The sequence below is a fragment of the Delphinus delphis genome, chromosome 2 (assembly GCF_949987515.2).
Source record: "Delphinus delphis chromosome 2, mDelDel1.2, whole genome shotgun sequence".
In the NCBI taxonomy this organism is placed as follows: domain Eukaryota; kingdom Metazoa; phylum Chordata; class Mammalia; order Artiodactyla; family Delphinidae; genus Delphinus; species Delphinus delphis.
The window spans coordinates 129248050-129271130 of NC_082684.1; the positions used below are offsets into that span (position 1 = coordinate 129248050).

Below are 23081 nucleotides of genomic sequence, written 5' to 3' on the forward strand. Positions count from 1 at the left end.
GTTAGAAAACTGAGTCAGGGGCCAGGTGATGGTGGTCCCAAGCAGGGAAGTAGGGAACAGAGAAGTGGGTGGATGAGGGAATTTTTAAAGGTAAAATCAGCAGGGCAGGGTATTGAATGGATATGGAAGGTGACAGAAAGTGAAGTGTCAGTGATCACTGAACTTAAAGCGTTCTAGCATGGACATCTGGTTGGATAGTGATAGCATTCACTGTGATAAGGAATGTGGGAAGAGGAGCAGGTTTGGGGGAGATGGTGGATTTTGTTTTGGATATGTTGGGTTTAGGAGGCCTGTGAGACATCCAGTAAACCATTGGCAGTCGGGATCTGAAGTTTAGAAAAAGGTCTGAGCAGAAGATAAAGATCTGGAAGTCATCATCTGATACACGGTATAAGAATAGGCAAGCTCCTCTAAGGAGAGAGTGTAAAGGGATGAAAGGGCCTAGGGTGGAATTCTGGGGAACATTAGCATTAAAGCAGAGTTAAGAGATGAGGAGCCTTCCAAACTAGCTAAGAAAGTTTAAAGCCAGAGAGGTAAGAGAACCAAGAGGGTAGTGTTTAAGAACCAAAGGAATGGTGTTTGAGGAATAAAGGGATGGTCAGCAATGGCGATGCTGAGAGAGCAGGCACGATTAGAGTTGATAGGTATCTGCTGTATTTGTCAATAAAGAGGAGGACTTTGGTAGCCTTGTGGGGGAGTGGTGTCTAAAGTGATCCACGCTGGCTGTGAGATGTCCCCTCCTTGCTTCTCCTCTCCCCTCACCCTATAGCATTGTGTTCATTCCTCCTTGTCCCTTGATTTAGGCCTGCTTCCCAACCTGGTTCCCTGGCCTCTCCTCTGCCAGGAAAGAGCCAGTGGAGACCACAAAGGCTAGGAAGTAGTGCAAGCTGCTCTCTGAAGGAGTATCCTGCCCTTGGGTCTGATGACCGTAGAACCTTCTCCCAGAGCAGCCATTGGGGCAACTTGAGGAATAACCTCTTCCTGGGAGTATTGGAGGCCATTAAGTGGCTTCCCAGCAGTTTGGGGGCAGGATCTGAATGTCCTCCCCAAGTCACATTCCTCTAGTCAGCTTCTTGGAGGTGGCTGTCCTTGTGCCTGTCTGTTCTTTCAGTGTCTGAACTCTCAGAAGGGCCATCTCCTGTCGTTTGCAGCAGTTACCACGGTAATCAGTTTCATGTATGTCAAGTACCATGCATTTTTTCACTGCACTTTCACAACAGCATTTAATTTGATCCTCATAGCTTCACCTCGAAGGTAAATAGTAACCCAGGTTTTAAGATGAGCAAAGCTAAGGCTCAGAGAGCAGAAAAACTTGGCCCACGTGACATTGCTGGTTCACGGTGGGGCCAGGTCTCCAGTGCCTATACTCTGACCCTGCCGTTGGGTATGTGGGTGCCGTGGTCCGTTTTGAGTCCTCTGATGGGGATGCCTCTGTGAGAGGGAGAGTCCATTTAGGGAACAGACACGGGTGAGTCAGATGCCAGAACTCGGCAGTATCTGCGTGAAGGGAGAAGTACTCGTCATATTTCCATAAGATGCAAACATGGTGAGGGAAATGAATGACTTGGTGTATATGTAAAGTACATTACCAGATTGCCCCAAATTTATTTGGGGAGTGCGGGTTTCCTCTTTGGCTTGACAACATCTGTCTTCCTCTCTTTGGGGAAAAAGAGTAAGTGACTGTCACTGCTCCGCCCCTAAGCAGGGGCCTAAGCCTCTTTCTTGCTGTTCATCTCCCCTTCCCTTCCTGCCCTGGGGGCAGACTGAGTCGGGCACAGCTCTAGGGCTAATCCTCTAAACCTCCTTACTTGTGGCTTCTCTGAGACCAGAGAGGTCTCAGCTTTGAACGGCAGGAAGCTGGAAGTGACTTCATCAGGAAGTGGGTGTCCAAGGCCGCTACCAGCCTAGGAGGCCGGGAAGCCCCTAACCTGCCTGCTGCCTCCTCTGTGACCAGTAGTGTAACAGTGCCAGCATCGATTGAGTACTTTGTGTGTCGGTTCCTGTTACAAGTGCTTTACATCCATTCATCCACCCAGCGTCCTATGAAATAGGTACTATTAGTATCTACACCATTGCCCTTATTAGCTTACTGGCAGCTCAGTAAAGAGAACTTGGACTGGCAACTGATTGAGGATGATTTAGAACTACCGTCTTTGGTACTTGCTGTGAGTGTCTTAGGAGTTGAGGCAGAGTAATCGTAAAAGGGGTGGGTCAGAGTTTCACAAGTGAAGGGGTTTCTGGGCAGGGGGAATAGGTTGAGCAGAAGCAAGAAAGAACCTTACACGTGCAGCAGAGAATGATGAGACCAGTGTTCCTGCAGTGGAGCAGGCATGTTGGGGAAGAAGAGCAAAGAAGGCTGCAGAGGTAGAAAAGCCTCTTTGCTAAGAAGAGTTTGGACCTAATAGGTCATACGGTGAGAACAGTAAGTGTTCTTGGTCAGAAAGCAATGTTCTGGCAACAGTGTTATATGGAACAAGATCTGGGTGAACTACCTAATGAGAGGACCCAGCAGATGACATGACACCGGTATGTGGGACAGTGGGAGTGCCACCCTGTAAACCTGGCCTTCAGTGGGTTTTGTCCATCCCCCTCTGGAACCTGGGACTGGCGAGAACTCTGAGAGCAGTAGGTGCCGAGACGCACTTGCCTGGTATATGATGCAAGGGATTGGCAAGTCTGCAGCTGATAACGCTTCTTGGCCTTCTGTTCCAGGTTGAATCCCAAAAATGTTCACCAGAGGCCTACGGTGGCCCTGCTATGTGGGCCCCATGTGAAGGGGGCTCAGGGTATCAGCTGTGGGAGGCACCTAGCCAACCATGATGTCCAGGTCATCCTCTTCCTGCCCAACTTCGTGAAGATGCTGGAATCCATTACCAACGAACTCTCTCTCTTCAGCAAGACCCAGGGCCAACAAGTGTCTAGCCTCAAAGGTGAGCACTTGCACAGAGCTGGGCTGAGGCCCTCTCCGTCCTCGGTGCTTTCATTGGTCTGGCGGTGCCGCCCAGTGGTGACAGGTGGAAAAGCACAAGTGTAAAGAATGCTTTGCCCGTAAGTAGTCTTAGTGTCTAAGGAAATAAATACCTTTGGTGTCCACTTGCCTACTTCCTATCCCTTTCACCCTCCTCCTTCTCCCACTACTCAAATGGAGAGGTGGGGACCTATTTATTCATTTCACAGATATTTACAGAACGGGCACTGTTTTTGACACTGGGGATATGGCGATAGATTTTTTTCCTAAGAAAATATTTATTTATTTGGTTGCATTGGGTCTTAGCTGTGGCAGGCGGGCTCCTTAGTTGCAGCTCGCTGGCTCCTTAGTTGTGGCATGTGAACTCTTAGTTGCGGCATGCATGTGGGATCTAGTTCCCAGACCAGGGATCAAACCCAGGCCCCCTGCATTAGGAGCATGGAGTCTTAACCACCGTGCCACCAGGGAAGTCCCAGATTTTTTTTCTTAATCCATGCTTCCGTGGAGCTTACATTCTGGTTAGGACAGATGACAGGTAATATCTCTTTCGGGTCACATGGCAGTAAGTGTTACGGAGACAAATAAAGCAGGGAAGGAAGACGGAATGTTGGAGGGTTGGGTGGAGGGTAGCAGACTTAGACATTTCAGGGTCCAGTCATAAAGGGCCTGTGGATCACTGTGAGGGTTTGAAATTTTACTCTGGGTGAGATGGAGAGTCACTGGAGGAATTAGAAGAAGAAAGATATCCCAATCGGGTTCCAAATGATCATTATGGCTGTTGTTTGAGAGCAGACTGTAGGCTTACAAAGAGAGTTATTAAGGCTATTGTGATAATTGGAGAGAGAAATGTTGGTGGCTAAGACAGCGTGGAAGTGATGAAAGGTGGTTAGTTTCTGAAGCAATATTGAAGATAAGAGTTTACAGATTGGGTGTAAGGGACGAGAGAAAGAGAAGGGTTAAGAATGACTCCAAGGTTTTTGGCCTGAGTAACTGGAAGGATGGAGGTCCCATCACTGAGATGGGAAGAGCTGGCGGGGGAGATTTGGGGAAGAAGAGCAGAAGCTCAGTTAGAGATGCCTGTTGGATATGCAGGTGGAAATGTTGATTGATGGAGAAGAGTCTGGAGTTAAGGGATCTGGTCTGGAGTTACAAGTGTGTGGGTGGTATTTAAAGCCATAATGAGCCTGGATAAGATGTCTCCTAGGAAGAGAGATTAGATAGAGAAGTTGTTAGACTGAGTTCTTTGTATAGAAGTCAGGGACTTGAGAGACCAGCTAAGGAGACAGGGAAAGAGTGGTCAGTGAAGGAGAAGGAAAACCCGGAGGGCCTGGTACCTGAAAGGCAAGTAAGGAAAGAACGGTGTGTTCAGCTATGTCAGCAAGCCATTCTAGGTTGCCGTTACTCTCAGGCCAGGCTCCTCCTGTGGGCATGCGGAAGATAAGATGCCGCTCCCACTCTTGAGAGCCTCAAGGCCCACAGGGACACCACCACCTCCATCCATAGTGGCCTGTTCTGAGTAAGAAAGCCATCAGTCTCTAATTGAGATATGTCATCACTTAAGGCTGAGACCTGGGGAGGGGTTCTCGTGTGTGGGTTCCCCCCTTGAGATCTATAACATGATGCCCTTTTCCAGGCAGTTGGTTCTTCCTCTAGCTGCCCACAAGCCTTTCTATCCCAACTGCCCCAGGAGGCAAGTCTGAGGATGCTCACCTTTGAGTTTGGTCTGATTTCCACTAGTCTCAGTTTAACCTCTTGGGCTGGTCAAGACTTACATACTTGTTGAGATATCTGTTCTTACACTGTCCCAGAGGCCTGGTTAGAGCAGAGAAGCCTTTTAAAACACCTGAGAGAAGTGATAGATTCCTTCCCCGTTCTTAAGGTTGGGCTGCAAGGAGGACTTATTTCCATGATAGTGAGAGGGGCCAGCAAGGCCAGGCAGTCTGAAGCAGGACAGCCTGGTGTAGAATGAGCATGCTCTTGCCTGCTCACACTTCTTGGGCCAGACAGCAAATGGCAGTCAGCCCATTTCTCCTGAGCCCTAGGCACGGTCTCCCTGTGAGGGCTGACATGGCAGTAGAGCCCACCTTCCCAGAGCCTATAATTTACCAGGGAGTTAGTCAGATATGCAGAGGAGGCAAGGGCCTTGTGTCCTGAGAAGCTCTGCACACCCAGCAGGACAGTGCTTCAGCCTGGGAGCTCCATGAGGACAGTGGTCCATCAGGCTGACACGCCCTTGGTCTCTAGCACCCGGCCTAACCAGGCCTTGGAACTTCCGGGGCCTGAGTACTGACCCAGCCTTGAGAAGGCTATTCTCTGGAGAGGCATTGGAGTGGTGTCTGAACAAGACACTCTTGGGGGCCACCATGGTTCTAGGCCCAGCCTGGGCTGCTACTTTATAGGGGTTTTCAGATGGCACTCTTTCCACCTACAGATCTGCCCACCAGCCCTGTGGACCTGGTGATCAACTGCCTGGATTGTCCCGAGAATGCCTTCCTGCGGGATCAGCCCTGGTACAAAGCAGCCGTGGCCTGGGCCAACCAGAACCGGGCACCAGTACTCAGCATAGACCCTCCTGTGCATGAAGTCGAACAGGGCATCGATGCCAAGTGGTCACTGGCTCTGGGCTTACCTCTGCCTCTGGGGGAGCACGCAGGCCGTGTCTATTTGTGCGACATCGGCATTCCCCAGCAGGTATTCCAGGAGGTGGGCATCAGCTACCACTCACCCTTTGGCTGCAAGTTTGTCATCCCACTGCACTCTGCCTAGAAGGGCTCTGGGCAGGCTGGACCCTGCGGTCCCCTGCTGCTCCTGCCAACGAACGCCTTAAGGATGTGAAGCTTCATGGACCTTGTTGTTTTTTCTCTTTTTGGTTTCTTTCTTTGAGAGAACAGCTCATATTTAAAACAGACCTGCCACCTGCCCTTAGCCAGGGAAAGCTTTCTTACTGGGTGTGCGGGGCGAGTGGCAGGCTCCGCGCACAGTGGCTCCAGGCATTGCTACACTCGGCCCCCTGCGTGATCAGGTGGGGCTTCGTTTACAGACATAGGCAGCTCACAGACTGTGTGTCACGTTTACAGCCTCTGGGCCTGGGCGAGCGCCTCGCGGGGTGGGGCAGCCCTGTTTGGGGCCTGAGCTGGCTCTGGTGCCGAGCTTGTGGCTCTGTCTCCCTTGCTTCCCTCACAACCCCAGCTAAGCGGCCCTTCCTCAGATCACGTAGAACTGGCTGCACTGCAGTTGTCCACTAGAGGGCAGACTTGCAGTCTCCGTTCCGTTGAGGGCTTTGAGGCCTTCCCTCAGCCCCGCCACAGGTTGATTTGGGGGCTTTTGACCCTTTCTCTTGAGCTGATCCAGGTTTTATGCTGGGGTTTTTTTTTTCACTCCATCACTCTGGGAGGCAGGGAAGGGGAATGGCATCAGAATGGTGTTACTGTATTGGGATTTTTTTTACTGTTTTTCTGTTGTCTTCAGCACAGATAGTATAAGGTTATGTTACTGTAGAACCACAGTGCCCATCTTGCCAGCAGTGCCCCCCAACCCCATACTCTATAGCTGGGGGCTGAGCCTTTGCCTGGTCTGGGGCCAGACCCCTCAGGGTGCAGCTTTAATGTTCAGTATTGGGGAGGCCCCTGGGGGAGCCTGGTGCTGAGCCAGAAGAGGCTCCCTGGTGCTTCCGTCCTAAGCCACCACTCCCCACCCCTCCTTGCCTGCGCACACACCCCCTACGCTCTTCTGCCCCCTCTGCCTTTCCCCTGAAATAGTCCCCAGCAGCTGTGATCCCAGAGCAGGGCGCACGTCCCTCCCATGTGGGCTCTACCCCAGCTTTTACAGCCTGGGCCTTGAACCCTTTATGATTGTTTTCTCTAGATGAGTGGGCTCAGGGCCAGCACCCTGTCTCAAAGATGCCAAAATGAGGCTAGTTCTGGATGAGCTAGCTGGTGGGGCTCAGCCTTAGGAACACACTGCTGCTCAGATCCTAAGGCACTAAGCCCCCAGATGTCCACAGGCCCAGGCCCTGAAGGCTGGTAGAACAGGAGCCATGCCCTGAAGTTCCTGAGAGGGGCCCTTGCAAAAGGCTTGTGCTTTAAAGCCTGTTTCAGGGCTTCAGGCTTCCTTCTGCTGTGCCCACCCACTCTGGTTAAGGGGGTGGATCATGGACACAGGGTAGGCCCTGGTACCATGGGTTTCAGGCTACTTACCACTTTTCTTATAGGAGCATAGGCAGGAGCCGATGAGGCAGGGGAGAGAGGGCTGGTCCCTCCTTTCCTCTCATCTTCCCTCAGATGTTAAACTGTCTCCAGCAGCGGAAGGCCAGCGACTGTGAATCCCGTGCTGTGTATCCTTCCTGAGCCTCTGCTCACTCTCAGGGCCAAGGAGCTCCCATAATGGGGCCCTCTCTTTAGAGGCAGGGCCATAATCTGAGGAGCAGTGCTGGATTACAGGCATTTTAGTAAGCAGCCATTAAACAGGTTCTGGCTGCCTGTTGATGCAGTGAGGTCTCCTAATTGGGTACAGTGAGAAACGAGCTAGAAGAACCCTGGCCCAGAAGACTCTGCTTGCTCCAGTAAGTCACAGTGACCCTGGGGGTGATGGCCTTGTGTTGAGGGGCCACTGGGAGTTGGTGCCCAAGCCTCTCCCTGTTTTCTCCCCAGGTGGCCCTGGAGCCTCTTCCTGCCCTCAGCCTGGGCCTTCCCCAGTGGTGGTAAAGATAAGCATGATTCTTCTCTCTTCAGCTCTTTTCAGAGGCATCCTGCCCACAGTGCCCAGTCCTAGGGAGCCCCCGTCAGGTGGCCAAGACGATCACTCATGCAGCTCTTGGGGAACCAAAAACCAGCACGAAAATAAAGCTGAATGACGGAGTCCTGTGCTCTGTGGTAAATTGCTCGGTATGCTGCAGTGAAGTACTGCATCGCCAGCCCTAGGAGCCTGCGTTTGCTTCTCACACTTCATTAAAGTTATCGGGCACATAACAGTCTAAAGTCCCAGCCAAAGACAGGGCCGGAAGGATAGGTAAAACCAGTGGGCCATTTCCCTTATACTCCTTGGGGCTGAGAGGTACAGGGGCCTGCAGTCCCCTTTTAGGACTGTTCAGCAGACCTACCACTGCTCTTCTGGGCCCAGAGGGATACCGGAGCTTCTGGCTAGCCCTTCTGTGCCTGGCCCAGTTCACACTTAGCTCTCCACAAGCTGAACTGCTAAGAAAGACTTTATTAATAAGGTGGGGAAGGGAGAAGGCAAGGAGCCTGGAGATGGACACACTGGTACCAGGGGGTACAAACAGTAAGAAACACTTTATTATAACTTTACAACATATAAATAGCTTGGGTCAAATCTGTGCTTTCTGGCAGCTGGGCATCAAGTCTCCTCCCCTGTAGGCTCCTGCCTTCCTTCACATTGCACTGTTCATTGGGTGGCTCTGGCCCTGGGGCCGGTGGTAGAGCTTGGAGAAAAGGGGCCGGGCAGCCCAGTTCTGCTCTCCATCTCCCAGTGTGGTGGCCTGCACCTGTCATCTGCTTGGGTTGCGGCTGGTGTGTAAAGACCGCTCCTCAGGGGTCAGACCAGCAAAGAAGGGATGCAGCAGGGCCTCCGCCAATGTGATGCGCTGGGCAGGGTCAAATTCTAACATCCGTCTCATCAGGTCAAACAGCTGCACGTGCTCCGGAGAGTCTTGGAGCATATAACTCTGCTCAGGGACACAAGGTGTCTCAGTGTGATGGCAGGGTCGTGGGAAGCCACAGCAGGTCCCCTTGCCTCTGGGAAGCCTTGCTGCGTGGCTGAGGAGGCAGGGACGCCTCCCTGGAGGACTACTTCTCCCCTCCTGGACAATGAGCAGCTCTTTTCTTTTTGTGCCTGTAATAATGTTTGCTCTGAACTTGTCAGGCTACTGGGTGTCTTGCTGGCTTGGTGACTCTGCCCCCACGTGCAAAGTTCTGACAGGTGGGTAGAAATCACCTCTGTGGAATTCACTTGTCCAAGCACCAAATGCAGTTGACAGAGGCTTCCTGGCCATGTCTAGGTCTTCCCTACCCCTCACCTCAGTCCTGCCTAGTTCTTCCCAAAATTGAGAGAAGATGGGGCAGGAAGTAGCACGGTCTCTGACATCTGGCTCTTCTGGTGTTCCCCAATTACATTCACAGCCACCCTGTGGGGAAGGGGTAGAGCTAAGGGCCCCTCTGGGGCAGTTTGCAAGAAGCCCCACTGCCAGCACCCAGCAACCTTAGGCACAGCCTCCCATAGGGCCGGAACCAGGAGGCAGCCTGTAGCCGCCTGGCCTGTCTCTCTGCTGTGTGTCTGCCCAGTGCCTGGGGTCTCCTTGGCATAAGTTGAGCTGGGGGAAGCCAGAAACTGACCTTAAGAGGTTTGCAGTTCTCCTTCACATACCGGCCGTCAGAGCTGTTCTCATCCCAAACCAGGCCCCCTTTGTAAAAATATTTCTGCTTCCTGAAAACAAAGGACAGGAAGGGTCAAGTCTTAAATGGGAAAGACAGTGGCAGCCTGAGGAATGGCAGCAAAGCAAGGCAGGGGATCCTGGCCTGACCCAGCAGGAAGGTCTCGGCAACAGGTTTGCCAGGTCATTCCAAGATGGGAAAGGCCCCTAGGCCAGCCCTGCGGGAGCAACCAGGACTCCTTACCTGGTACGGTGGATCATGTGTGATGGGATGGGCCCTAGGATCTTCTCCATCATCACCAAATGCTCTCGGTTTTCGTGCGTCTGTGGAAGGTTAGGGACACAGCAAGTGGGGGTCAGTGCCAGCCTCTGCCCCCTTAGGGTCCCTCAGGGAATAAAGGACAAAAAAGATGGGCGAGTTCCCTTCCTGCCCTGGGAGATGCAAACCCACCAATGGAATAGCAGTCCCAGCCTTTCTGACCTGGTGGCAGCCTGGGACCAGGGATGAGGCCAGCCTGTTCTCTCAGGGTCACGGTCAGACTCCTTGACCCTTCAGGTGCACTGTATAACTACACACCTCTTTTTGGCTACGTTCCTCACTCTCTCCCCAGAAGGTGCCCTGCCCCAGCCCACCTCCATGCCCTCACTCAGGCGGTGCCCCTTGCCTGGAATGCTCACTCCTCCCACCCCAATCCTCCATCCTTGATGGCTGACCACAAGAGTCCCTGAGTGTTCCAGCTACCCTGACCTCTTCCTTCCCCTGAGCATCTACAGCCCTCAGGAGACAATCTCACAACATGCTGACTGGTGGGCAGCGGTCCCACACTAGGCCTCTGCAGCCTGTCAGAGTAGCAGCGCTTAGGGTAGTGGGGTGATGTGGGAGAGGCCTTACCTGGAAGAGTGTGAAGCCCCGGTAGTACTCAAAGAGAATGCAGCCAATGCTCCAGACGTCGCAGGGCTGTGCCCAGCCCAGCTCTGAAAGCCAAGATGGGACAGGCTATGAGATCCAGCCCTGTGTTCCCAGCCTAGACGTCACAGTGTAGCTACCACACTGCCTGGCAAGGCTCCTGCCCCAAAGCCAGTAGAAGTCTCTTTCTTGGTAAGGCCAAGTCAACAGCCATAGTGACTCAGGACACTGGCCTCAGGTGGTGGACAGGCACCTCACTCCCTGTTTATACCCTCCCAACAACTGCCCGCTTTATCAGGGTTGGGAGCTACACAGTCACTCACCCAGGATCACCTCAGGCGGGCGATAGTGACGGGTGGCCACAATGGTCGTGTGATGCTCGTGGTCAAAGGTAGCACTGCCAAAGTCAGCCACTCGGATGCTGGTGTTCTTCACCGACTTCTCCTCACAGCTCTGAAGGGCAAGGAAGGTGAGCCAGGTCGAGTCTGTCCTGGTGGGTACACACCCCTGGAACAGGGCCTCAATCTTTTCCCCCACCAATACCTTGTGCTCATTGTAGAGAGTTTCAAACTCAGAATTCACAAACAGGATGTTCTCTGGCTTCAAGTCTGTGTGGGTCAGTTGGTTCTCATGTAGAACTGGGGAAGCAGGAGAGGAGGGAAGCAGACACTGAAAACCTGGGCTTCCTCTCTGGTGCACCTGCCAGCGCTAGGCCAGCTCCCTCCTCCAAAGTCAGCCTGCCAGAGCCCCTCACAGCCCCTAACCTCAGCAGTGGGCCAAGGGAGCAGACTGAACTGCCTCTGTACTGGCTTCCCTCTCTAGAGTTCTCTGTGCTTAGGGCCTTGGAAGGTTCTGATTCTTGAGGGGGCAGGGGAGACTTTTTCCATTTATAAAACCTCCCTCCACCTGTCTGCAGGGGACCAGGCCTCCTCAACCTGTCTCTCACCAGAGCTGCAGCATCAGCCTTGGGGTGGTTCCCTCTCCCCAACACCAGCTACGTAATTTGCAAGGCCCAGGGCAAAATGAAAATGCAGGCCGTCTTATTCAAACGTTAAGAATCTCAAGATGGTAGCAGCAGAGTATTAAACCAAGCACAGAGCCCCCTATGAAGCAAAACAATGAAGCCAGTCCTGCCTCTCCTCATCCCCAGTCCCGAGCGCGGAGAAGTCTGCCTTTTTCCTCCAACTCCTATCCCACCGATGGTGGTACCCTGCCACTCATCACTTTTCCCATCTGGCACTCAAGACCCTCACAACGGTGTGGCCCATCTCTCCCAACATGGGCCCTGTCTTCACCAGAAAGAGTTGCAGCACATGCCAGGCTCTGGGCCGTCGCTGAGTGCTCACCTAGCTTGGAACACACTCCCGTCCCATCATCTATGCAGACCCTGTAGTCTAGCTCTAGGTCTATCCACCTCCTCTCCAACGAGCCTTCCCGACCTGTTCCAACCACTGCAAATCCTGCAGTGCTGAGCACAGGCACCACCAGATATGCTCTCAAAGGCTGGCAGACAGATGGGAAATGACGGTGAGACAGAGGGTGTCTATGTTGACAGGATCTGTGGGTGGGACCAGCCAGGTCAGTCTCTGACCTCTTCATCCTATGCAGGAGGGTAGGAACCGGGGTGGTACGGGGCTAATTCTAGAGCGGCTCTTTCATTTTTCCCGAGTGCCTGCGGGCAGACCCAGCTCAGGAGGTCCCCTGGAGGGGACTGCAGCCTCTCCATCCTCACAGATTCCTACCTGAAGGCCTTTCAGCCAAAGGGGCCCTGGTGTCTCTGGCCCAGAAGAATAGTTAACGATGTGCTAGAGCGAATGATGGAGAGCAGGACCACCAGGTGACTCTGCTGCAGATATGTGGCCGACCATGCTCCATTTGAGGGTGGACACTTACACCTAAGGGCGTGGCAGAGCTGGTAGGCCATGTGCCGGACATGTGGTAGAGGGTAAGGCTGGAAGTTATTCTCCTTTAGGAACTCAAAGGTGTTCTTGCCCAGGAGCTCAAAGGCGATGCACATGTGACCATGGAAGTTGAACCAGTCAGACATCAAGACGCACAGGCTGGAGGAGAAGGATGGATGGGGCTCAGGGTCTGTGCTGGGGGGGCTGGCTGCCTCACCCCGTCCCCTCAGGTGACGCCAGTCCCCACTCCCTCCCAGGCCGCTGGGTCCCACGCAGGATGCAGATACACATAGAGAAAGAAAATTATGGGCACAATCCCTGCATCTCAGAGAACGAGGTGGAGTAACACCAGTACACTCCACAGAACAAGCATTGCTTTTTTCCACTCCCTCAGCTGAGCTTCCTGAGATCCTGCAGGGCTCAGCACAGTGCTTGGAGGGGGAATGCTCAGTGTCTGTGTGCCAAAGGTGGCTCTCCTTCGGATATCTCTGACTACATGAGAGCCCCAAACAGCTTTGGGTTTGTATCTTGTCTAATGCCCACCACAACCCAATGAAGCCCCCAATTCACAAACTCAGGGCGGGGAGGCCCGCCTCAGAACACAGAGCTGGTTGTGGTGGGGCCTAGACTGAAATCCAAAGGTTCCTTCCAGCAAGACTCACTCGCCAAACTCCCCTGGCTCTGGCTGTCGGCAGAAGGCATGGTGCCAACCAGGTGAAAGGGCACTGCTCAGCCCCAGTGGGTCCAGGCAGTTGGGGCTGGAGTAGACGCTGCCCCCTAGGAAGCTTCCCTCCCATTCCTTGCCGACACTCACAACTTGTTCTCTTTGTCCTTCTCCTTGATTTTTTTGAGAACATTGATTTCTAGCCGGGCGGCCTCCCGGTACTTGCCCACGTTGCGGATGATCTTCAGGGCAACCTGAGACTTCCCTCTGGACCAGGGAAGGAAGCAGAATTTCTCATGAGAAGCTGTGCAGCCCTCCCCCCACCCGCCGCCCCAACCCAGCAACTCCTGGCAAACACTACTCAGGACTCCAGGAACAGGGCCTGCCCTGAAGACAGCAGATTCTTGATGCCCAGCCTACCCCCTGTAACACTAGACCTCTACCCTCATAACAACAAGTTGCTGTTGGCATCCGTGCCAGTCTTAGGCTTTTATGATCTCAGCCACTGCCAGCTCCCGGGGACGTAGTCAGAGGAGTAGAGCCCTATCCTGCTGACCAGCGCCAGCCCTAGAGCTCACTCAGTAACCCAACCTGTAGGCCAGTCCGTTGATCCTGGCCAAGCGGTCCCACTCAGAACCCTCTGCGGCACCTCCTGACCGTCCAGAGCACATCTACAAGTCTGGGCAAACTGCTCCTCCTGGGATTCCAGGATGGAGTGAGGGCCTGGCAAGAGGGTAAGGGCCCCAGCAGCAGGCTCCTCTCCCTGGGAACCCCAGGGCCGATCCCTTTAGCACACCACCCTGGCCCCACCTGCCTGCCTACCAGCCACAGCATTTATCAGAGACCACTGACTGCCAGGAACCTTTGTTCAGTGTCCATGAGGATTTTAATAATTCCTCCTCCACACCCTCCACCCTTACCCCCAGCACCAGCCCTGTAGGCCACTTGCAGAGTCTCAGCAGAGAATATCTGCTGAGGTTAGCCTGCTAGGCCCAACTGCTGTCAGGAAGGAAAAGCCAGAGTTCAGATGCCCAGGGGGAAACTAGAATGATAAGCGCTGGCCCGCAACGTGTGGCCTTGAAGCCTCTGGGAAGCTGGCCTTGGTGCCTGAGGAAAGGTTTACAGGCCCCAGGGCAGAGGCATCTTCTAGAGAACACCCTGCTTTTCTCTCCCTATCCCATTTTCCCAGATTTTCAGGGCGGGAGAGGACCTCACAGGAAAAACCACCACTCCAGCCTCCTAGAACAGGATCCCTCAAGGGCATTCCGACCCTCGACACAGGGAGCTTGTCACTTCCACACAACTACTGCCAGGCTTGGACGGCCCTTCCTTGTGCTGAGCTGAAGCCCACTGACCAACTCCCTCTGGACTCCCTATAGGTGCCCTAAGCCCTGTGCCTACCCATTAGTGACTTCAAAGGCTCACTTTCCATCTAGCTACTCAGAGTGACACAGCCCAGAGAGCCCCCATGTGGCACAGCTCTCAGATCTGCCCTATCTCTCTCTCTCGTCACTGTATAGTCTACATGTCCCTATGCCCACTGGTCCCGGCCCTGACCTCTTGGGCCACATGGGGTCTGAGGGGTGTTTAAATGGGAACTGGGCGCCCAGGGAGGCTTCCTCAGTGATAAGCACTACCTTAAATTGGGGCCACATGGCTGGCTGGACTGCTGGGCCTAACTGTCCTCTCCAAGCAACCCTCTGAACCGGGCACAGTGGTACCTGGCTCCTCCATTCAACAGCTGGGGGATACAGTCAGACCCCAAGCGTGTTTCTTCATCTCTAAAATGGCACAAGTCACATACGGGCAGCATGTGGCTCAAATGAGACAGCAAGGACACAAGCACTTTCTGGTCAAAGCGCCAAACCAAAGAGAGGGCCATTAAGGCGGGAAGGCAGTGGGCTCCCAGGAGGTAGCCTCCCAGCCTAAGGTAGAGGAGGCAAGGCTTCTGGTCTTGAGGAATGGCAAGGGGACAGAAATGTTTTTCACTGCTCAGTCTAGAAGGGAGCAAGGTACCCCCAGGAGCACCCCTACACACACGGGTGCACCCCTGCTCTACCTCGGCACACTCAGAGAGGCCCAACCCTAGCCACACTGGAGAAGGCAGCAGCCTGCCTGGTGAGAAAGCCCAGGGTCTTCTCTCAGCGGGGGCCTGCACGGCCTCTCAGGCAGACCTCCAGAGGGTGAGGGCTCACGCTTGAGTCGGGCTCAGCAGTACTCTCAACCCCCTGCTAGGCCCAGACCCTAAGAGATGACAGGAAGCAGATCCAGACCACGGAGGAGCCAGGGCCTTGCCCTGTTCTGATACCCACAACCACAGTCCTGGGGAAGTGGGGAAACTGGGGCAGCGCCATTCACTGACCAGCAGTTCTTGGGCAGGGATGCCACATGCCTATGGAATCCCAAGAATTTCTCCCTAATTCAGGGGATCAGCACAACCCCAATATGCACAGGTCAGAACTCTGCTTTGGTGCTACGCTTCAAGAAGAAAGAGGTTAAGCTCTGCCACCACCTTCAAGAACCTCAGGCCAACTCTTCCCAGGAAGCTGGCTCACCTGGCATGGTCCAAGCACTCCACCACCTTGCCAAAGGTGCCTTCACCCAGGTTCCCCACGATCTCATCTAGGAGAGAAAAGAAACAGGGCATGAGGATCTGGAGGACAGAGGATCGGCACCTCCTGCAAGTTCACAGCATTCAAATTCTCAAAAACAAAAAAGGTTTCTCTCTCACTGCTACACTCTTAAAAACGGAAGTTGCTAGCGTCTGTGTCATTCAGGCAATTACTGGTGGCCCCGCTAAGGCGCCACGCGCACTAGAGGCCCCTCCAGGCAGGAGAGGTCTCGTCTAACAAGGGGGATAGAAAGTAGAGAGGTAAAGTTTTACGAAAGGTGGCTGTACATCGCTCTTGGAGCCAATCGCCGATCCGGCACACCAGGTGGCCCTCCTTGTCATCTTCCACACTCCGGCTGCTGCGCTTACTGCTCTGTTGGCTTCTCTGCATGCACCGCCCCCCGAAACGCCATCCGACCAATCGCATGGTAGGCGGTTCCGATTGACAGATTGAGGTGTCAGTCAAAGGCAGAGGTGGAGACGGTGAGGAGCCGGTGGGTTGGTTGATTGGATTTTCCAGATCCCAGCATTTCATAAGGCACACAGCATATATAACGATAGGGATATTGCAAGGGACACGTCAAGACACAAACTGACTTCAAAAACAGAAAAGTAAAAACAGCTACAGGTATGTAAAGAAAACTCGGACATTATCTAAGAGAAGGGCGCCGCAAATGCTCAGAAAGACAACCAGCCTCTGCTGCTGAGGGGCTGCCGTGTAGAGAGTCACAGGCCTGACTCCCTCCTCCACTGAGTCTCCCCCTCCCGGGCCCTCCCATGATGGCTTCGGCTAGGGTGGAGACGCAGTGAGAACGGCGCAAGAAGATGGCTGGCCCAGCCTGGGTCCGATCATCCAGAATGGTCAGAGGCCACTCTGGCTGGCTTCAGCTGCAGAATGCCCAGCCTGTCCTTGCCTGCCTCTGTTCGCCCACGCAGTCCTGCACATGCCCGACAGCTGCCACCTGTCCCTAGACGGCATCCGTGGCCAGACTTAATTAACATCACCAGCAGAAACGGCCTTCCGTCAGCAGCCCTTGTGCCACCAGCCTTGAGCAGGGAAGGAGCACTGGATCCTCTGGGCCAGTCGACTCTCCAAGGCCTACCACCACGATGGCCCACACAGGCCCCAAGCCAGCTCCTGCCCTGGCCTTGGCACCTATGCTACTCACAGGCCAGGCCCGGCCCATCCTGAGCCTCATGACGACAGAGGGCACCAAAAAGAGAAGAAGCAGAGCCACAGACCTGCACTACCATCCTGTGGCAGTGTGCAGAGAGGCCACCGGGCCATGCCGGGTGCCCAGTCAACCTCAACCCGTGGCCACTCAAAGAACCACGGGAAAGCTCGGCAGAGAAGACGCCTGGCCCCCCTCCACTGTTGCACCACTACTCCTCAGGGGCCTCACGGCCGGGAGCGAGTGAGGGAGGGAAGAGAGCTGGGGAAGAGAAGAGAAGACAGCATACACCCTCAGAGATACACAACTGGCCTTCCTTCCCAGAGGTCTGAGCACAGTGTGGTTTCCTGGTCTCAGCAGAGACCCTTCTGTACAACCCTTCACATTAAGGATGTTTCCAGGCCCTGCTCTGGGCACGTGGCCTGCAGCTGGACAAGGCCTGGAGCTGCGGGCCTTTTGCCATTTCTTCACATGCCCCACCACACAGGCAGCTCATCCCCCTTGACTTGACTGCCCCTCACGTGAAGAGGCTAGGCTGCAGAGGACCTGACTGGAGGTCAGAGGGAAGGTCCCAGTCCATGCTAATTGACGGGCCCTCCCCTACCCGTGGGCACTCCAGCCTCCAGGCCTTTGGTGAGGGGCGTGGAGAAGAGACTGCAGAGGTGGATGCAGTCCATACCAGTCGGAGCACTCAGCTGTGTGTGGGGGGCAATCTCTGGGTGGGGAAGACCAGGCCATACAGCCCCAGACCACGTACCAGCAACCCTATTAAGGATTCTGAAGAAGTGTCTCTGGCTACTTGCGCATGTGGCCTGTCCTGGAGCGGTGTGGAGACACAGATAGGCTGGGGACCAGCCAGCGCCGGAACCAGAGCCCTCAAGTTGCCACTGCCCATGGGCCAGAAGATAGAGGAGCCGGGCCCCTGCCCAGCCCTGCACCTGGACCAGACAACACATACACACACACATGCAGGCACACCAAATGCACGTGCGCAGAGCTGGCAGTACTCACCCAGACCAGCCAGCCTGAGAGAAGGCTAGAAAGAGACGAGGCCTTTAAGCCCCAGCCAGCACACTCTGGCCACCACTCACCGAGGAGGCGCTGCTACAAGACCTGGTGCGGCGTTTGTGGCAGTGGTGGGCATGCTTGCGGGTCCGGTATGGCTCCCTTTCCCGTGACCGCCGACGATGATGGCAACGTGAAGATCCATAGTAGTCCTCTCCAAAGGATGGGCTCCGCTCTTCACACCGGTACGTGTCACTGTCACGGTGCTCCCGGTATCTCCTCTGGTAGGGCAGGCGGTCATGGCTGCCAAGACCGGGATAGGTACACTGGTCAGAGCTTCCTCCCACCAACCGGGCTCCTGCTACTAATCAAGACTCATGTGGTGGGGCCCCTGCAAAGGGCTCACAAGGGTAGCCTGTGGGAGCAGAGGCGTCCAGACTAGGGGAAGTGCGGGGTGGGTGGGCACGTGTGCGTGAAATCCAACCTCCAGAACCCCAGCTCCTGACAGCACCCCTCCGGCGCCACAGGAGGCAGAGCACTGGGAAAGGTGAGCATGGTGGAGGACCTCTGCGGGTCCCCCATCCCAGAGCTCTCTGTGGCCTGCAGAGACTGTTATTTTGGTCTGGGGACTGAGATAAGACCAGGGACCAATATCTGGAAAGGGCTGAGGTTATGTTCCCAATCCAAAATGAGGAAGGCTCAGAGGTTAGCAGGGGAGATGCTGGCCTAGAAAACGGGGGAATGTGTCAGGAGAAGGAAGACTCAAGGATAGAGAAAGAAGGGGTGGCATGGATGGTGGCGAACTGAGGCCAGGGAATGCAGGGGAATTGCAAGGGGAACAGGGGAAGAGCCTGAAGAGGACAGGGCAGTGATCAATGTGCAGCCGGGCAGAGGCGGCAGTCACCTGAAGAGGCCCAGGGCTGCCACAAGCCTCCAGGCTGTCTCCCTAGCCCGGAAGTGGAAAGGAATCCTTTCTTCCGACCTAGTTCCCCCTCACCTTCTAGACCGAGATCTCCGGGGCGGAGGCTCCCTTCGAGAGGGGTATCGCAGTCTCCCTTCATGCTCCCGACTGTAAGACCTCCTCCTCTTCCATCGGTAGCTCAGGTACGGGTCTGGCTCAGGGGAGCGGTATCGCTTACAGTGATGCATCTAGGCCATGAGAAATAAAAGCCCTGCTAAGCACGCAGCCAGCCACAGGGCTGCCCGGGCAGCCTAGGCGCTCCTGAAGAAGAGGCCCATTGTTCTGTCTGGGGGCAGCCCCTCCCAGGGGTTTATGAAGTGAAGAACTCTGAGGTCACACTGGTCAAACAGCAGACAATGGGTAACACCCTTCACCAGAGAACAAACAAGCAGCTGCCTCCCCAGCACAGCATCATTGGCCTGGTGGCCTGAGCACTCAGGGAACCTGGAGAGCCAGGACAGGTGCCGAGGCAGAATGCAGGGAGGGGCTGGTGAGCACCATCACAGGAGACCAAGGCCAAGTAGAAAGGGAGCCTCCTGTGCTCAATTCCCTCCTGCCTGTCTGTAGGGTCCTATGAAGTGCCTGTTCTGTCGAGCCAGAGGCCAGAGTCAAAAGGCTGCTGGCAGGGAGCCAATACACAGGAGCAAGGGGTGAAGGCCCTCGAGTTTGAGAAGCCAGGTTGCCTGGCTGAGGCCCTGAACTGTACTCTGCTCAAGGACCACAAATCAGTGTGAGGAGCCACAAGCAGAATCGAGAAGACCAGCCCTTGGACAAAGAGGGTCCCACAAACATTCCCTAGGCTACCTGAGGGTCTGGCCAAGCAGACATGGGGGTCTATCCAGCCCTTGTTGGTCTACAGTCAGTCCTAGTATCTGTAAAGATGCCACGGTCTTCAGAGCAACCAAGTCACTTGCCCGAGGCCTATTTAGCACCCGCAGACCACCTGCCACTGGTGCCATGCCAGGCAGTGCCTCACCTCCAACAGTACCATCACTGTGCCCTCTTCTAGATTCCCTGCTCCAGTATCCTCTTCTGTGCCCATCTCAGGAGAAGTCAGAAGCCTGGCTGTCTGGCAGGCTTTGGGCTCGGGGAGGCAGGCCAAAAGGGCTCCATCTCACTATTCCTGGTTCAGTAGGGACTTACAGCCACCACAGAAAATTGCCAGGTTGGATCAGCCATCAGCTGAGAAAGATGGCTATGTGAAGCCAGTTCCCTGTTCCACCCAAACCCCAAACCCTGACACTGCCTCCACAGGAGGGCTGGGCCAGAGACCGTAGCCAGCCTTCCTCCCAACCTTTCACTTGGCCATAGCCAACCAATGGTGGTCAGTCTTGGGCTTGCCTGATCAAGCACATTTTGGACAAACCCACTGAGGCTGTCTCATCTTATAAGAAGGGTCTGTCTGGAGGAGAACAGAATGGAATGGCTCTCCTTAAACGAGCAGGTCAGTGAGGCATATCTGACAAAACCCCTGGGAGCTTGTCTGCAATCCTGAGAAAGTCACTGCCCTCAATCTCCCCGCTAGCAGCTGTCTTCTGCCCTCTACCTGGAAGCCCAGGCCACAGCAACCCTTGGAGATAAATACTCTGTAACAGCTCCTCAAGAGCTGTTCTGTTTTGACTAATATTTCACTGTTTCCCTGCAATTATGGCTGGGTCAGGTGCCTAAGCGATGGAATGAAGGCAGTATCTCACATCTCAATAAGTGACAAGGAAGATGTTCCAATGGCCAGGACAAAGGCACTGCCCATCCTCACTGGGCAAAGCACCAGACCTGGAAGACATGGTCTAGTCTACACAGGCCAAAGACTCTCTCCTGGGACCCAGAAGATTCTTATATATGCTCATGTAAGTGGAAAGAGCACAGCTTCAGATGTCAATCTGAATCCTGGCACTGCCACTTCTAGCTTGTGCCTTTAGGCAAGTTATTAAACAAGTCTAACCTTCAACTTCTTCTTGCAACAAGGGGATAATAATCTCTTACAGGACTCTGTGCAGATTAAATTATATCACTCCTTTAAGTAACATGCCTAGTACATGTCTTTAGGTCAAAGGCCTAGCACAGGTCTGGGCCCACAAGAGGTACTGAAGGCAGCTTTACATCAGCAACATTAAAAAGGTTCCAGGGGGCTTCCCTGGTGGTGCAGTGGTTGAGAGTCCGCCTGCCGATGCAGGGGACACGGGTTCGTGCCCCAGTCCGGGAAGATCCCACATGCCATGGAGTGCCTGGGCCCGTGAGCCATGGCCACTGAGCCTGCGTGTCCGGAGCCTGTGCTCCACAACGGGAGAGGCCACAATGGTGAGAAGCCTGTGTATCGCAAAAAAAAAAAAAAAAAGTTTCCAGGAAACAACTCGGGGTCTGTGTTAAATGCCCTAAGGGTATTAAGGACATTTTTAAGTCCCTTCCAAGGGACCAGAGAAGAGAGAGATCCGGGTAGAAAACCCTGAACGAAATCCCAGTGCTGCCTTACTGGCCTCGTGACCTTATACACTGGGCCTTGGTTACCATACCTGGAAAATGGAGATGACACGACCCCCCAGCCAACTTGGCAAAGGAGATGATAAGTATGAAAGCTATATGAGACATCACACACAAAGCAATCATAGAGGATATAACTTCTCCTTTAACACATTCTAGGCAAGTGAAATATTGGGAATACCAGATGCTCCTCATTATCTTCCCAGCTAGGGCTCTAGGGCCCATTTCTCATCAATTATCTCTGATTCTCTGAGACCTCAGAAAACAGGTTGTTAAGATATGCTCTGGAAGGCTCTGCCTCTGCACAATGAAGAAAAAGGTAAGGTGAAGGAAACCAGGCGGAGGATGCCAGCTTTTCTCTGAGCACGGGCCTAGTCGTCTTCTCATTTGCTGGTCCTGGCCAGAGAACTGGGCTGACAAGAAGAGCAGCCAGCCAGGTCAGTGGCTGCCCTCCCGGATTCCAGCCACCCCAGCGCCCCATGGTTATTTTTGGCTGACGCTGCCCCACCGCTGCAACCTCAAACCTGCCACCTTGCAAGCCGCCACCATCGGGTGAAACGCTCCTCCTTTTCAAGGGCATGGAGGAGGGAAGCTGGAAGGCCGCCAACTCCGCCTCGACGGAGCCCTGGCTCAGGCGATTCCCACCCCAGCTCCACACCAGGACACCCGCACCCGGAACTAAAGGACAGAGATTCCCGGACCGAGGAGCAGCCCGGGCATCTGTACTGTCAGCTTGGCCGGGCCCCTGCTCCGGGCTGGAGCGGATCCAGCATCACAACAAAACACGCAGGGGGCCTGAGGTCCTCGCTCGCGTCCCCTCCTGACGCCTCTCCAGAGATCTCAGAGCCCCGTCCCCCGTAACCGCCGCCAGTGGAGGCGAGGGGAGACCTGGGGGAGGGGGAGGGGGAGGGGGAGGGGAGGGAGAGGAGGGGAAGGCCAGCTTGGGCCGGAATCAAACTCCCAAGCCGCGCGGGGAAGAGGAGTGTGCGAACTAAGCCTCGAGCCGGGGGTAGGGGAGGGGTCCGAAAGCCCCTCCAGGCTATCCCAGGTAGGACCCCGATCCCACTCCGCGGGCGGGTGCAGGGCCCAAACAGTATCCCTGCAGGGGCCTCAGAGGCCTCTTAGGCTCGGACTCCGACACGCGGGATCGAGAGATCGGGGTCTGCGGTGACCGCCCTCTGGGGGAGAAGCGACGGGTCAGGGGTGAGAGGTCGGGTCCGCGGCCTGAAGTAGACCGAGAAGTAAACGAAAGAGAGTAGCCTGAGATCGATCCGGGAGCCCTGGGATCCACACCCAGCGCGCCCACCCCTCCGACTCACCGCCCGCCACCGCTCCCGTCGCGGCCCCGGACCCCATACTCACCCTCTCCCAGGCTCCGGCTGCAGCTAGGCCCCACTCCCCGCTTCGAGCGCCTCTTCCGCTTCCGGCTCCGGCCTCCGCCCGTGGCAGCCCCGCCCCTTGCGTGACGCAGCCGTCGCCAGCCCGGGCTCGACCCGGCTCGGCGGCTTGGCCGCTCTAGCCTTCGACTCGAAGGCTCTGGAGGACCCGCCTTCTCAGCGCAGGTCGGTGAGGCAACTGCGGAGCCTGGTTCCGGGAGGGCCGAGAGGAAGTCCCCGGCCGCGGCCCGCCTTCCCCCGTGTCGCGTCGCACGTAGGCCCCAAAGACGCGACGGGGGCGTCCCCGGCCGACGGCGCCGGAAGCCCAAAGGTGGAGCCCCAGCCCCGCCTGTGCCTGCCTGTCCCTTTCCTGCGTGCCGGGAGGAGGGCATTGTTTCTCTGTCGCCCCAGTGAAAACCTGGCGGGCCTTGACGCCCGCCTGGCTCCGGGGCCCAGGAGGGCGCTAAAGATCACGGAAGGCTCGGGAAGGCTGTCCCGACTCCCAGTTATGTGGAAGATCTTATTCTCTTTGTGTGGAGGTTTTTTTAAGCCGTGGCGGCAAGCCGTAGGTGCACAGCAGTTTCTGAGAAGATACCGGAGAGTCACGTAGGCGGGGCCTCTGGAGGGATGGGGTCTGGAAGAGAGGGGCGGGG

At 55.2% G+C, this 23081-nt stretch overlaps 2 protein-coding genes across 5 annotated transcripts in view; one reads left to right on the forward strand and one right to left on the reverse strand.

The window, feature by feature from the left end:
* EDC3 (enhancer of mRNA decapping 3) overlaps positions 1-8068 on the forward strand; it is a 51116-nt gene extending 43048 nt beyond the window's left edge. The window contains exons 6-7 of the mRNA XM_060005624.1: positions 2713-2930; positions 5400-8068. Coding sequence (XP_059861607.1) covers positions 2713-2930; positions 5400-5734 — 553 coding nt within the window. The 3' untranslated portion in view covers positions 5735-8068. The remainder of the gene's footprint in view (positions 1-2712; positions 2931-5399) is intronic.
* Positions 8069-8153: 85 nt separating this feature from the next.
* On the reverse strand, positions 8154-22526 carry CLK3 (CDC like kinase 3). Of its 4 annotated transcripts, none has more exons than XM_060005623.1 (13): positions 22415-22524; positions 18611-18762; positions 17700-17916; positions 15725-15821; positions 15381-15447; positions 12976-13092; positions 12154-12320; positions 10804-10898; positions 10584-10713; positions 10246-10328; positions 9598-9677; positions 9316-9406; positions 8154-8648 (listed from the first exon to the last, which is right to left on the reverse strand). In XM_060005623.1, exons 2-13 carry the CDS (start codon positions 18760-18762, stop codon positions 8472-8474), a joined length of 1473 nt encoding a protein of 490 aa, XP_059861606.1. In that variant the 5' UTR covers positions 22415-22524; the 3' UTR covers positions 8154-8471. The 4 variants fall into 4 exon arrangements, with proteins under 4 accessions (XP_059861606.1, XP_059861605.1, XP_059861604.1 ...); XM_060005622.1 differs by lacking the exon at positions 22415-22524 and adding an exon at positions 19551-19570; XM_060005621.1 differs by having other exon boundaries at positions 8505-9107; positions 22415-22526.
* Between the last annotated feature and the right edge of the window lie 555 nt (positions 22527-23081).